Below are 14,207 nucleotides of genomic sequence, written 5' to 3' on the forward strand. Positions count from 1 at the left end.
ACAGAATAATCAGCATTTTCACTCATGTTTTTTCTTCTCCCTTCAGTTTCACCACAGAAAAAGGAAAGCTCTGTGTTAGTCCTGATGCTGAGTGGGCCAAGAAACGTAAGTTACTCGTAGTAAAAGGCACAAACACTCACAAAGAAATGACAGTTGTCATCATGAATAAATATTCAATCTATAACAATCAAATTCAGAATTCACCAGGTGAGTAAAGCAGGTACGCACAGACAGTTCACCTGTATTGATGCTCCACGTATAACATAGTTTAAGATTAGGAAACAAGGACTGAATTCAAATTATGATAATTAGAATAAATTACTTGTGATTTTTCTGAAAGCGTGACAGAAGCACTGATCTGTCTCTCTGCTCTCTTTGCTCTCTAGTGTTCGATGAAATGACGAAGCAGTGAAGCACCGCTACCTGTCTGAGCAAAACGTTTTCCTGCTGCTGTTCAAGAACCTCCACCACACACGCACACACGCACACGTAAAGCAACATGTACTATATAAATAATCCTATTTTCTCCTGTAACAATCCCACTGTTTTCAACTGTGAGTTCAAATACATTCAGTATACATTTATATGAAAGCATAATGCGCATTATTAAGCAATAAATAAATGTTTTTTTGTTGTTTTTTTACTGAATAAATGCTTATTTTGATGAGTATGGTCGTCTGAAAGCTCATACTATGTCGCTTCACTTCTTACATCAAACCTAACCCTTGAAATTAAAAGTGTTTCTGACTAATAAAACTGCACAAGACATTAACATTGATGTGACAGTTTGTAAAGTATATATTGGTTGGTGGACAACTGTGCTATAGTTGCACAAAAAAATAAATAAATCACAAAAAATGTTTTGCATTTATTAATTTTGATGGAATAAATCATTATTTGAAGTTTTAGAGAGCCTTCTGTATCCACTTTGACAGTTTAACTGTGATACAACTTGAATACTTGTACTGCTCTGTAGACTGAAAATGTAAAGCACTGACACAAGCCTGAATTTTCGACTGGACATTGGTGTCATCTAGTGGCAATTGCTGGTATGAAGCAACAGTGAAAGACTGAACCATTCCTTATGGCTCCTAAGTGCTGGACTTCCTACTTCTTATCAGGAAAATATAAATGAAAACTTCCTCTTAAATAGTATTTTCTTCTCTGAACGTTTCTCAAACTTGAGTTAAACATTTCCAAGTTTGTTTTTAAACATTACATGTTTTTAAATCAAATCAGTAAATCAATAAAACGGTGTTTGTTGGTTGTTGTTGACTGATTAAATGTTTCAGGCAGTCCTGAGGAGCTACTAAAACGGCCCCCAGATAATGTAATATTCCAATTAATTAATTTAGAATTTCTGGGAAAGATTTAACAACAGTTTGTTTGACTTAAATCAAGAGTATATAGGCATATGCGGTGCTTTTATGTTACCCAACTTCTCAGGTCAAAACTAACACCGCAACAAGCTAAAGTTTTTAGCCATGTTAGCTAACACCTTGCTAATGTTTTGAACGCTAAGGTTATTCACACAGTTTTTTCCAGTAAACAGTCGCAAGGCCCCTGTTAACATTGAACGAACATTAACGCAAACAAACAAACAAATGATAAGTTACTTACCTAAATCTTCGAACGAAGTCGCGATGCTAACCGTGCTAACATTATCGCTTCATGAACTTCATCTATCCGGTAGGTCAGAATGCTTTGACGTGATTGGTTGGATGAACGGCGGAGACGTCACTCATTGGTTGGCGCTTGTCCAATTAGGTATCGCGTAGGCGGAACTTTCTCCTGCGCGTCTCACCCATTGGCTGTATAAAAACTATATTAAATTAAATTAAATTAAATTATAAATTGACAAATTGAGCAGAATACTAAACCGTGAGCACAAGGCAGATTAATTTATTATACATTTGAGAGCAGGGAAAGTGAGTTTATATACAAAAATTTCTACTCTATTCTTCTACTCTGGTGGTAGAGATTATTTATAACTTATGACCTTAAAATGCAGAGCCACAGAAAACATTTGTTTTAAATATAAATGATGGAAGTAACATGAAAAGGGCAAGGAGTGAAAGAGGAGGAAGTGCAGCATGTCACAACTACAGCCTAAAACATTCACTTATCTCATTGTAACCTGACACTGTGATAAATAAATCAACCTGGAACCCCCATCATTACCTCCCTCACTCCACATGAGCATTTCTTCTTTGCCATTTGTTTTTTTTTTTGGCTCTGGCTGGAACAACATGCTCTCTTCCTCGTTGACCTCTGACCTCTGATAGCACGGGTCAGTGTGAACTGTCAAGGGCAGATAAACACACACTGCAGAGATGGGTTTACTCTTAGCCAATAGAAACATAAATGAGAGATAAGAGCAGAGATGTATCTGTAGATAAAAACCAGCAAGTTTCTTTTTACTTTGTGGCGATGAACAAGAAAATAACTCAACCTTTTTCTAACATTTTTGGTTAATTTGCTTTAACCTGCCTTCATTCAACATACTGACACTCTTCAAAACAATCTGATCTATGTTGGGAGAAAGGAAAAAATCAAACAAACACGACTCAGTCTTCACAATAAAAGCTTTTATACATAAAATATATGGAGTCACAGGTTTACAGTTGTGCTCAAAAGCTTAAAAACAACATTGATGCTCAGTCCCCGTCGACTTCAAGAAGTACATACAGTAACCAACTGTGTAAAAAACTCAACTGACACAGAATACAAAATATCAGTACAAGGCGATGTATGTTTATTTATTTTTGGCTGTAAGTAGAAGTGAAACCCTGCCTCGGTCGCTTCTCCAATCGCGGCAGTAAACGCTAATCAACACGATCATATTCAAGGATACAGAACGTCACAATAAAACAACAAGTTTCAAATATTTTGAGCTTCAGAGACTCATACCTGTTGATCCCTGAATTTGGCACTGACGACAAGCGAAGAATAATCAAGACTCACATGAGCTACAGTAATCTGTATGTTCTCCTTACCTCCCTCCTACCTCTCACTTAGACAGTAGTCGCCAACATGGAGGTTGAAACACCAACAAGAGGCCGCAGGATAAAGGACGATTACATCTGCTGCACCTTTCTTTCTTTTTTCTTTTTTAACAGTGTTTGTTTCCTAAACTGATTTAATGTCAGTTTATATTTAAGGTAAATGACAAATGCCTTTTCTGCTTCTGTGGGCCTTCTATAATAAAAAATAACACATTTACAATTGTCAAACTGATTCCTCCACCACCACAGTGTGTTGTAATTTTTTGGTTATGAATTTGATTAAGCAACATATTTAATACATAAATTCTTTAAGGCTTGTTTTTAATCTTTGTGGTAAATGCTCTTTGTTTCGATTCTAAAACAAAGTACCTGTATAAATGTTTGTTGGCATTAAATACATCAATTCCACAGATGAAACATTCAGCTGTGCCTCAAGAACAAGTGAGAACACGTCAGAATATTGTTTTTGTTTTGTTTTTTGTTCCAGCAGGTTCTGTTTGAGTTGAGGATCACTATGAAGACGGACTCAACAGAGGCAAAACATAACAAGTCTTCAGCTCAGAAACCTCTGCAAGTCACAGGTTCAGTCCCTGCAGCAGCAAACGAGCGTCCTTGAGTCGCTTTGATTATGAGCACAAGCTCTAACTGTCTGCACAAAACCAGGTTTCCTCTGTCCCCGGTCAGAGCACGGTGGTCTCAGTCTGCAGGATGGACTGGGCTCGGGAGTTCCTGGGGAACTGGGCCGAGTTTTCGGTGCCGTTGCGGCTCACCGACATGGGGTGAAGCCTGTAGTCGCGCCCCACGTAACGCTTGAGCGATAAACTCCTCCACGTCCTCCTCAGCTCGCTCTGAACCTGTTTGTGCACAAAGCAAAGCAGAGTGAAGCGAGTGTGAAACAGAATGAAGAGGAATCTGTGGAGACCAGGAGCGTGGAGACTAACCTCGCTGTTGAGGAAACAGTACAAGACGGCCACGATTAGACCCTAAAACACAGAGACATGTCAGAGGCCAGTTATTTACATGTTTAACGCTTCAAATAAAAACACAGTTAACACCCGTTCCTAAAGATTTCATCTCTCAGTTGAGCTGAAGCTCGCAGGGTTTAATCAAAAATATTTATCAGAAAAAAGGTCATACTACAGTCATCTGCTTTACTAATCAGGGCTGAAGTTCAGCTTTAATCAAGTCCAAAACAGGGTCAGTTCAAAGTCTGTGTTAAGAACTTAAAGAGGTGAAGTTCAAGTCAAGATCTGAATAAATTAAAGTCTGTTAAACAAGATCAAAACAGGCATTAAACTGCTCATGTCTTTCCACACAGACGCAGAAATACAGAATGTTCTGAAGCTCTGGACTAAACCTTCTTTAAATACTTTAATTAATTTAGTGTTTAGATTTAAAACCAGTATCATGAACACAGTGGTTCCATGCATTTTCACTGAAAGAACGTCCAGTGTTGGTGCGAGCTATAGTCAGTGGATATAGGAGGGGGTACGGTGGAGAAATCCACCGCCATTTTGGGAAAACATGAGCAAAAGCACGAGCTTTTATGGACTGTGGACTACGTTAGTGTTCGGTTCTAAAACCTGTCGAAACGTGGGCCGGTTCTCAGCGATCCGGTACGTTCAGGTGGAGAAGAGATACACTTTTCATCGGTAAATTTCTTGTTCGTGGTACCTGGAAGGACCCGAGAGCGAGCTCGAAGAAGATCTTGATGCGCTTCATGTTTTTATCAGCCGGCTCCATCAGATAGACGAACACCACGTAGTTCATCCCAAACAGAGGGATGAGCAGGAGGGTGGACTTGGCCAGACGTCTGGGAAACACACAGGTATGGATTAATCTCCTCTACAGAACTGTACTGCAGGAAATGTATTTATTTTGATTAAAACAACTGGTAAAACATCCACATTTAACTATTTCTCTTTCGCTTTTTTGGCAACAAACACTAGAACCAAACCAAAACAAACTGAAAATCAATGGAAAACCTTCAAACTCGTATAAAAATCCAACCAATACGAGGTAAAAGCGCACCTGTATTGCGACTGCTCGTTTCCTCCGACGTCAGTGCAGCGCAGTTTCTGCACCAGAATACGAATGATGCTGATAAACAGAATGAAGTTGATCTTGAAGCAGGAAGACAAGAGACGTATTAGCAAACGTTTCTCCTTCTACACCAGAAAGAAGAATTAGAAGCGCAACAACAAAATCTGTCTTTTTAGAGACTCAGAACTGTAAGTTAAACAGCTCATTTTGAGTAATCAATAAGTAGAATTATCAACAGAATGTGAAGAAAAACACAGTTTTAACAAAAGACATTTATTTATTCTGTTGCAAGAGCTAACGTGCTAATCAGCTAGCGTAATACCACTTTGTTTAACGCTTCCTCTAGCTATGTACATGTAGCATCTTTAAAGGGAGTGTTCGACAGTGTCGCAAGTCTTTGGTGAACAGAAACCAAAGCAGTTACACAAACACATATTGTGCGTTTAAACTACACAGAAAAGCCGACAATCTGTTCACATGGCAACGTAGAAACAAGAAGTAAACACGTCATCCACAATGAAGCGAACAGAGCTGTGCTAAAGCAGCGAATCAGAAAAGTAAAGTTCAGGATGACAACTTGCTCTGATTGATCATCTGTTGGCCAACGTGTTTTGAAATAAACTGCTGAATAATTGAACCTTATCTGAAACTTATCTCTGTTTTCACATGTTTTCCAGATGACCGAGCAGTTTATAAATGTCTGTACAGGACGGTGGAAGAGCTGAGATATCAGAAAGGTTCTCAGATGTTTTTTGAGCACACAAATAATATATAAACACTGTACTAACAAATGTGAAACTGGGGGAAAACTCACAATGACAGACGCCACTATGGGCCAGTTGATCAGCCTGTTGGGGATGACGGTGTCATTTTTCTCCCAACACCTGAAAAGTAAACAAGATGATGATTCGTAAGCAAATTAACCAGCTGCTAATAAGAGAGGAAAAGAGAGTTTTGTACTTTGGGTTTCTGGTTAAATGTCGGTGGAGACGTGTCATGTGACCGTGGTGTAGTTGGTTTATAGCCTAACATTAGCTTCTTACTTCGGGAGGTTGGATTTAGGCTTCAAAGATTATTTCAATGGTGTAACATTGAACTTGACTCCTTTTGTACCTAATATCACCATTTAATTTAATAGTTAATAGAAATTAAAATGGTTCACAGGGATATGACAGAAAAAGTTCATGTCATCTTGGTGTTTTTTTGGTGATCCTGGCTGCAGGTGGTGGTACAGGCCACTAGAGGTTGACAGTCTTCTCATTTATTAAAAAGCAACCAGATCAGGAGGCGCAGACTCACCCTGTGTCCTCCAGGTTTATCCGGCACGTGATCCACGCCACGATGAAAACAAAAGGGATTCCTGGTGGAGAAGGAAAGAGGAAGGAGTGAGGAGGAGAGAGAGTCTGTTTAGATTCTCAGTCCGCCAGACACAGACACATTAAATATGACATCTACACACACTCGTGTACATTAAACAGCTGGCGCTAAATGCTGATGCAGTGGGGAGGAAGTGTTGGTAAAGTGGTGATGGATGGTGGAAGGAGGCGTCGCATGGTAGCAGCTGCGACTGGACGGGAGAGTGTTTATAACCCGACCTTTTCATGAAATACACCGATCCACTTCGGCAGCGTGACGCACTGTCTGTCGTCCTGCTCGGTGTGTGTGCACATGTGAGAGTGTTTTGTAGGAAAATTGGTCTTGGGAGAGAAGTTTGAGGCGTATTTGTTTGCTTGCAGAGGAAATGGAACTGGAAATGGGAAGCAGAATCCACCTACCAGCACCAATAAAGCTTGTGGAAAAAATTAGACAACCCTGGTGCAACTTCATGTGTCCATATTAGTGTTTACAGCCTGTTTTTTTGTCTTTGTCTACACAAAATGCTAAAACAAGCGATCGTGGGCAAGTTTAAAGTGCCAGTGGATGACTTTTTTTGAAGCAAGTTGACTGCACAATGTAACAGCGGTAGAATAATTACACCACTTGGTTTCCAAAAAGCCTCTTTTTCACGGTGCAATCGGTGCCAGCCAACGGGAATTTTCGCAGAAAAACAAAGGCTCGATTTACAGCACAAAACCAAAACAGAAAGAGGCTTTCTGCAGGTACTTCTTCACTGTTTAGAACAAGCATGAACCTCGGACGGAGAGAGCTGGGACAGAAATTCAGCCCTGGACTTTTTCTCTGGGACCAACTAAATCAGTAAGTAACAAAACCTGCCTGCTTATTAATACAACCAGGTGTTTTACTCTGTTATCAGCTCTGAGGTCAGAGTTTCGACTTCAAACTTGGATTCTTTCGCTCGTTTCTTGCTAAAAAAAAGGCAGGAGAGAAATCACAAACCCACCCCAGCCGATGAACATGTAGATGGAGAGGGGGGTGGAGTAGGTGTGGATGACGAGCAGCAGCGTGTGCAGGTAGAGACCCTCCACCAGGAGCCAGAAGAAGTTTGCCATGATGGAGTAGTGGAAGAACACCAGGCTGGTTTTACAGCCCACCTACAACAACAACAATGGATTAATGGATTCATATTTTGACGATAAATCGTGAACACAAGGTGATTTAATAAACAAAACAGCCTAATCAGTGTTTGCATGCTTTGTTTTATTGTTTTTCTTTTAAATTATACTGTATATGCATTAACATAAAAACCCTGAATAGCCAGTTATACCAGAGGTAGACTGAAGTATGTCATTCCAAGGTTAAAATAAAGTGAGATCAAGTCAAAATTGTCCGTGTTTGCAAGTAGACAAACTGCTTTATATCCAGGTGAACGTCGACAGTAACAGAAAAACTGGCACTAAAATAAATGTGTGTGTTTATGGGGTCACCATTGAGGGTTGTGTGCTGCAGTCTATGTTGCTTTCATCGTCTGAGAAGAGCAGAGTGTCTTTGATCAGCACGGCCGCGGCTCGCAGCATGAACGACGCAAACAAATTCAGATGGATGTAGTTCCTCATGCAGTGGAGCCTCCTGCACACAGACAGACACACACAAAGAGAAGAACGCTGAGAAGTGTGTTTATAGACGGTGTCAGGGTGTGAATCCAGTGAGGGATGAGGTATCTAAACACGGCGATAGCAGCCGAGCGAACAGCTGGAGTCCATCCAGACTGAGCTGCAGACGTTTCATCAGTCTCACACGTTTCTGCAACAAACTGTTATCACCCTGACTACTCCGTGTGTTAGCATGTGTGTATACATTTGTTTATATTATATATACTGAGCTCATGTCTCAGAGTGGTCCTGATGTTTCAGGGTCATCTTTAACTCTTAAAGTTGAAGCTTTCTGCACAACAAGTCTGACACTTCTGTCAGTAAATGTCAGCGCTTTGCACACGTTTAAAGGATGACACCAGGTTTTTATTTTTTATTTTTTTACCTGGGCCTTAGTTTCCCATGTTTTTGAGTGTAAATGATTGATCACGTCCACTAAAGTGTCTGATAACATTATGGACAGGATTCCTACAGAGAGAGACCTTTTTATTTAACCAGAAACACCACCATATATCAGTACCAGACTCCATTGACAAAAACAGGAATTTTACAGAGCAGAACAGAGCAGCTCCTGTGTTCTGCTTGGTAAAATTCCTGTTTTTGTCAATGGAGTCTGGTACTGATAGATCATCTGTTTCTGGTAAAACAAAAGAGATAAAGCCCGAGGTTAAATGTTCGTTAAAATAATACTTATCTGCATTTCTTTGCAGAAACATATGTGAGCTTCAGACAAAGCCTCTGAGAGATGATAAATCATAATCAGTCCAGTTATTTTTTGACGTTTTCTGGATCAAACTGGGACATCAAAAGCAGATCTTGAGCTTCAATAACATTCCTGACACTTTCTTTTCCCATCAGGACATCAGAAGCGATATAATTATCACTGCTGGAGGGCTGCTTTTAGCTTTGTAACCTTCACTAGATATTTAAAAAAACACAGGACTTTCTGTACAAGACAAGTTTTTCAAATTACATATTTTAAAAAGAAGATGGTGTGTTGTGGCCTTACTTTAGCCCTTCAGTCTTTTATTCTCTGGAGGTTTGAGCAGTGTCCTAGTTCAGTTTTAAAGGGTCATTCCTGCTTCATACTTATTTTTAACTTTTCATCTCCCCCTCAGTTTTTGGAGTGAAGATATGTGTCCAGAGCATTTTAAACTGTGACACCTGAGGATGCATTATCAGGCAGTGTGATGGACGATGGGCGTGAGTGTGTGTTTACCTGAATAAACAGATGATGACGGTGCTGGTGAGCAGGGTGATGAGCGACAGGCTGTGGCCCAGAGTGGACAGGATCATCACCACCCTGTAGAAAACCAGCTACACACACAAACACAGGAAATAAACTTATTATGCATTCAGTAAGGAATAAATATAGTGATTTTCTTTCATTCACTACAAGAAATCAGCTTTCAATAACAAATAAACCAATAAAATAGATAATAATATTACTTAAAATAAGCGAAATTATCAGGCCAATGGAACAGGAAACTCTCACTTGCCAAGATTTTTCAAACAAAGCAGATGATTTTGCTTATTTTAAGTAACATTTCTCACATTTTATTGCTTTTTTCTTCTTGTTTTTCAGAGCTGTGCTCCTCCAGAAGCTTTTAATTCTTTTAATTCTAGTTTCAAACATTAAGAACTATTAAACTGAAATGCTCTGACGTAAAAGGAAACAAAACAAAAAACAAACATTTATTGCTTTAAGATTTCATCTGACTTTGAAATCTGCTTAAATATCTTTTTTAAAAAGCATTTTGTTGAATTCTTTAACTTGATTTAATCGCTGATCTGGATGATGATAAACTGAGGCAGGATAAAGGTAAAGACAGGAAATGAGAGCCACTAGAGGGCGCTGCTCTCTCCTTCTTTATTTACACGTCAGATAGAGAAACGGACCGAATAAATATTGTTTACTCCTGCTACAAGTAAACAAAGCTGTTGCCTGGCAACGATTAGATGATGAAAAAGAAGATGAATCAACATTTTGACAGTAAACTGATTGCAGGCTGTTGGTCAGACACTGATTAATTTAAAAATTAAGAGGCAAATTAATTGAAAATTACGTCCTTATGCCTTTAAAATAAAAGGTCCTTTTGAGTAATTAGTAATCAGACATCGAGCTCTTTACTTCTGTAAGTTCTGGCTCCATTTTCCCACCATCCACGAGTGGTTAACGAGGACGCACATGATATTATGGAGCGGCGCTCGTTAAGCCTCTGCAGCCTCCTGTCTCTTTTTCCAGAGTGGAGAGGCTCTTTCACAATAAGAGCGTGGGTCAGCGGGATCAGGATGAGGATCTGGTCCGTCTCAACACAGCACACAAAACTCTTCATGCACACACACAGGGGTGGATCTGGACTGTGTGTTATACTGCCCACTTTGTGTGTGTATGTGTGTGTGTGTGTGTGTGTGTCGTGCCTGGCGTTCATCGCTCTCTCATCATCTATAAACAACATTCCCCATCTCTGACACACCATCTGGCAATTAACCAGACACACACACACACACACACACACACACACATCTCTCTCCAGGTCAGTATATACTGTACATTTAGACGCACAATCACGTGCATCTGAACACACACTAACTGTTACACACACATTTTTAGTGCCAACACAGACACACACACATTATCCATTATTATTATATTGAAGTCTGTCACTTGTGTTTTACTTAACCATTTTTGGAGACTTTATTTTTTGTTCTCTCTCTTCCTTCTGTCCATTTTTCCTAATTTCTTCTCTTTTTTTCTTCCCGTTTTGTTTTGGAAGTCCATATTTCCTTCCTACTTTTCATTTTGTTTCCTCCTTTTCTTTGCACGTTTGATCTTTATCTCCACTTTGTCCTTTTTATCCTTCTTTTGTTCCTACTTTTCATCTTTTCTTTTTTCTCCTCTCTTCCTTTTCTACTTCCCATCTTTTCAAACTTCTTTTCTCTCCCTTTCCTTTCATTCTTTCCCTCTTCCTGTCATTTTGTTTCTGTCTTTACTTTCCACATTTCGTCCTATTTCTCCCCTTCTTCCTTTTGTTTCCTTCTTTTCATCCTTACTTCCTTCTTGTCTTCCTCCTTTCACCTTTCTTTTTTTCTTACTTTATTCTTTCCTTCCTACGGATTTTTTGACTGATGTTTGTGCATATTAAAGCTCTCAATCTGAGGAGGAACTGAGCAGGATTACTTTTAAATTTTGTTTTTTTAAAGATTTATTTTCACGGCAAAACATATTTTTCTGTAACTTTACTAAACGCACAACAATCAAAGTTAAAGTTCTGGGGGAAACAAACATCCTCAGTTGTTCTTTAGAAGTTTAACACTCAGAAACTCTGCTTCATTACGACTCGACCGCCCTCCGTCTGTCCATTGCACACATATGGACAAATATCTGAGTGTACACAGACAGTGGCGGCCTGGCATCGGTGTCTCATTCCTGAGTTTGATTCTCAGGCCCTCTCTTTGGCTGGGAGCTGATGACCTGCTGGCTCTGGTCTGCTGCAGCCATGCTGCCTTCTATGTCCAAACACATCTCCATCCATAAACTCTCTGACACCGGGGGAATTAAAGCGATGTTGAACTTTAGGCTGAGCTGCTTCCTGGCCGCGGTAGAAGTCTAAATCTGGTGGGCTGTCTTTATCTCCTGCTCCTGTTAAATCAAGATGCGAGTCATGACAAAGACCAGGGAGATATGAATCTTACCAGAGACTATGACCAAATGTGTTTTTGTGATATTATAGCCAGGGCTAAAAATGTCAAGTACAACATTTCTACTTTGGGTCTAGGGCAGTTTTTACTGGTTGGGGCTTTTGCTAAAGAATACAATGATATCTGTGTAAATAGTTTTGGGGAAAACCCGCTTCTATTTCAACAGAACTAGCTCAATAAGGAAGTGGTTTTCACAACACAAGACTGAACACATCACCCAGCATCAGTGTTGTAGTGTTGTGTTTTGATGATTTACTGACTTGTAACAGGGAGAATGGAGCCTCTGTCATTCCCACCCTGAACACCTGTTGTTGCTCTGTGTAACTTTTAAGGTACAATCTCCCTCCAACAGGCCAGGATCAGAACCAGCAAGTTCCAGAGTAATGCTGAACTGTATATCAGTTAAAAAGACATAGAAGTCGTTAAAAAACCAGCGTTCATCTCTGATATCCAGCCAGAAAACGTAAAATATCCAGATTTCTAAATGGAGTTTGGTGTGGTTGTTACAGCGACAGCACTTCCTGCTCCAGAAGCAGGGGATCATGGGTAATATATACACTGTTCGGCTGTGTTTCAGTCAAACGGAGATGATACGCTTTGTTTTCTGTGCATTAAAAACCAATTAGCCGCTCGGACTCAGAGCCAATCAGAATTAACAACCACTCATGACTGCAGAGGGCGCTGTTCCTGAGCAAAATTACATTTTGTTGCTTTAAAAGTGAAGCATTTGCAAGCACATATTAATTGTTTTGGGTGAGCTGATGCCAAAAACAAACAAATCTAAAAAAAAAAAAGTACATTTGTAAGTTCATGGATTGCCAGAAAAAAACAAATCAGCACCTATTTTTTGTTAGTTTTTTCAAGTAGAAATGCCAAAGATTTGTGGCCTCCAGCTTCTAAAATGTGAAGATTTAATGTTTTTCTTTTTGTAAACTGAATATCTTTGGGTTTTGGGGCTGTTGCGCAGACAAAACAAGACATTTAAATGGGTCTGGGAAACCATGAACAGGCATTTATCATCACTTTTGCACATTTTATAGACAAAACTACCAAGTGACATTTAGACCGATGTTGGGACAAGTTTGTCTTTATCCATTTTTTATAAACTGCACTGCGCCAGAGACAAACAGGTGGATTTTTCATGGTGTCAGATATTTGATGTGTTGAGAAAAGAAGCAAAGAGGCAGGCGGTGTTTTGTCTCCCATGAGCCTGAAGCTTTCATCTGGTGTTGAATACTCCAGCTCTGATCGGTGGAGAGACGATGAGGACAATCAGCTGTATCTGCTGTGTGTGTGTGTGTGTGTGTGTATGTCTGTCTGTTAAGTGCCAGCGGTGACGTCTGGTCTCGGGGCTGAATGTTTTCCAGACGGAAAACCTCTGTCTCTTCAACAGGAAACAAATAGAAGCTTCGGTGAGAGTCAGAGAGCGGGAATCCCACACCTGAGGGCTCTGGAGAAGATCACGAGCCAGCTGTGTGTGTGTGTGTAAAAGTGTGTTTAAGTGTGTGTGTGTGTGTTCTTAAAATTCATCTTTATGCTCTGCTGTTCTCTGTCACCCCGCTCAGGAGTGTGTACAGTACATTATTTAGTAGCCTAGGTTCCCTGCTCTTGTTCTCGCTCACCTCGCCTCCTAAAACCTGTGATTCTCCCCCGTGTTTATGTCCAACCCTGCTTCAGACTTCGCAGTTAAATAAAAGCAAAGAAGATTTAATTAGTCAACTACACAAACGACGTAAATCACTCATCCTGACTGTTGAACACAGGCTGGGAACACGATGCCGCTTGTGCGACTAAAACGATCGTTTATATTCACAGGAGTAAGATGCTCTCTCCTTGCAGAAGAAGAGCGATGTCGGCTGTTGCTGCTTTTTATTAAAAATTTACCATTAGCATTAAAAATTTAAACCTTTTTTTCAATATTTGGGTTACTCTGGTGAGTTTAAACACTTCCAACTACAAGACTTCAGACTCTTTTTGTTCTTAGAAGCAAAAAACGGCTGCATTGCTGTTTGAACATTTTAATTTCCATCTTATGTTACTTTAATAATGGCTCTCTCCCCCTCTTTTTATATATTTTCATGTGAGGCCCTCTGTGCATGTAGTTTCTCTACTGTAAAACACTTTGAGCTGCCTTTGTTGTATGAAAGCTGCTGCACAAATAAAAAGTTCATCCACAGTATCAGCAGTTTCAGCTCTCATTCAGGCAGACAAACGATGTAGGTCACCCTCGCTTCACCTCATCTCGGTTTGAGTTGCAGTCACATTATCATTCTTCATCATAAAACAAGATACAGAGGTGTTATCTAAACTATTGTGCACAGTGAAGATTATAAAAACGACATTTCTCTTTGCACGCGTCTCGTTGCCACAGCGAGGTTTGAAAACCGCAGCGAGAATTTGGTGGAAAAGTTCGACGTCTGCAGCCTTATATGAGCCTGTTTACACACAGAGGGCAAAGAAAAACAGA

General features: G+C 39.9%; 1 protein-coding gene across 2 annotated transcripts in view; it reads right to left on the minus strand.

The window, feature by feature from the left end:
- Positions 1 to 3,554: 3,554 nt before the first annotated feature.
- LOC108885058 (vasoactive intestinal polypeptide receptor 2) overlaps positions 3,555 to 14,207 on the minus strand; it is a 28,002-nt gene continuing 17,349 nt past the window's right edge. For both annotated transcript variants that reach the window (XM_018679235.2, XM_018679236.2), the window contains exons 5-13: positions 9,258 to 9,355; positions 7,874 to 8,015; positions 7,390 to 7,540; positions 6,348 to 6,408; positions 5,863 to 5,932; positions 5,037 to 5,128; positions 4,680 to 4,818; positions 3,947 to 3,988; positions 3,555 to 3,859 (exon numbers count right to left, since the gene is read on the minus strand). In XM_018679235.2, the coding sequence (XP_018534751.1) occupies positions 3,686 to 3,859; positions 3,947 to 3,988; positions 4,680 to 4,818; positions 5,037 to 5,128; positions 5,863 to 5,932; positions 6,348 to 6,408; positions 7,390 to 7,540; positions 7,874 to 8,015; positions 9,258 to 9,355 (969 nt within the window). In that variant the 3' untranslated portion in view covers positions 3,555 to 3,685. The remainder of the gene's footprint in view (positions 3,860 to 3,946; positions 3,989 to 4,679; positions 4,819 to 5,036; positions 5,129 to 5,862; positions 5,933 to 6,347; positions 6,409 to 7,389; positions 7,541 to 7,873; positions 8,016 to 9,257; positions 9,356 to 14,207) is intronic.

Source organism: Lates calcarifer, linkage group LG24 (assembly GCF_001640805.2).
Source record: "Lates calcarifer isolate ASB-BC8 linkage group LG24, TLL_Latcal_v3, whole genome shotgun sequence".
Lineage (NCBI taxonomy): Eukaryota > Metazoa > Chordata > Actinopteri > Centropomidae > Lates > Lates calcarifer.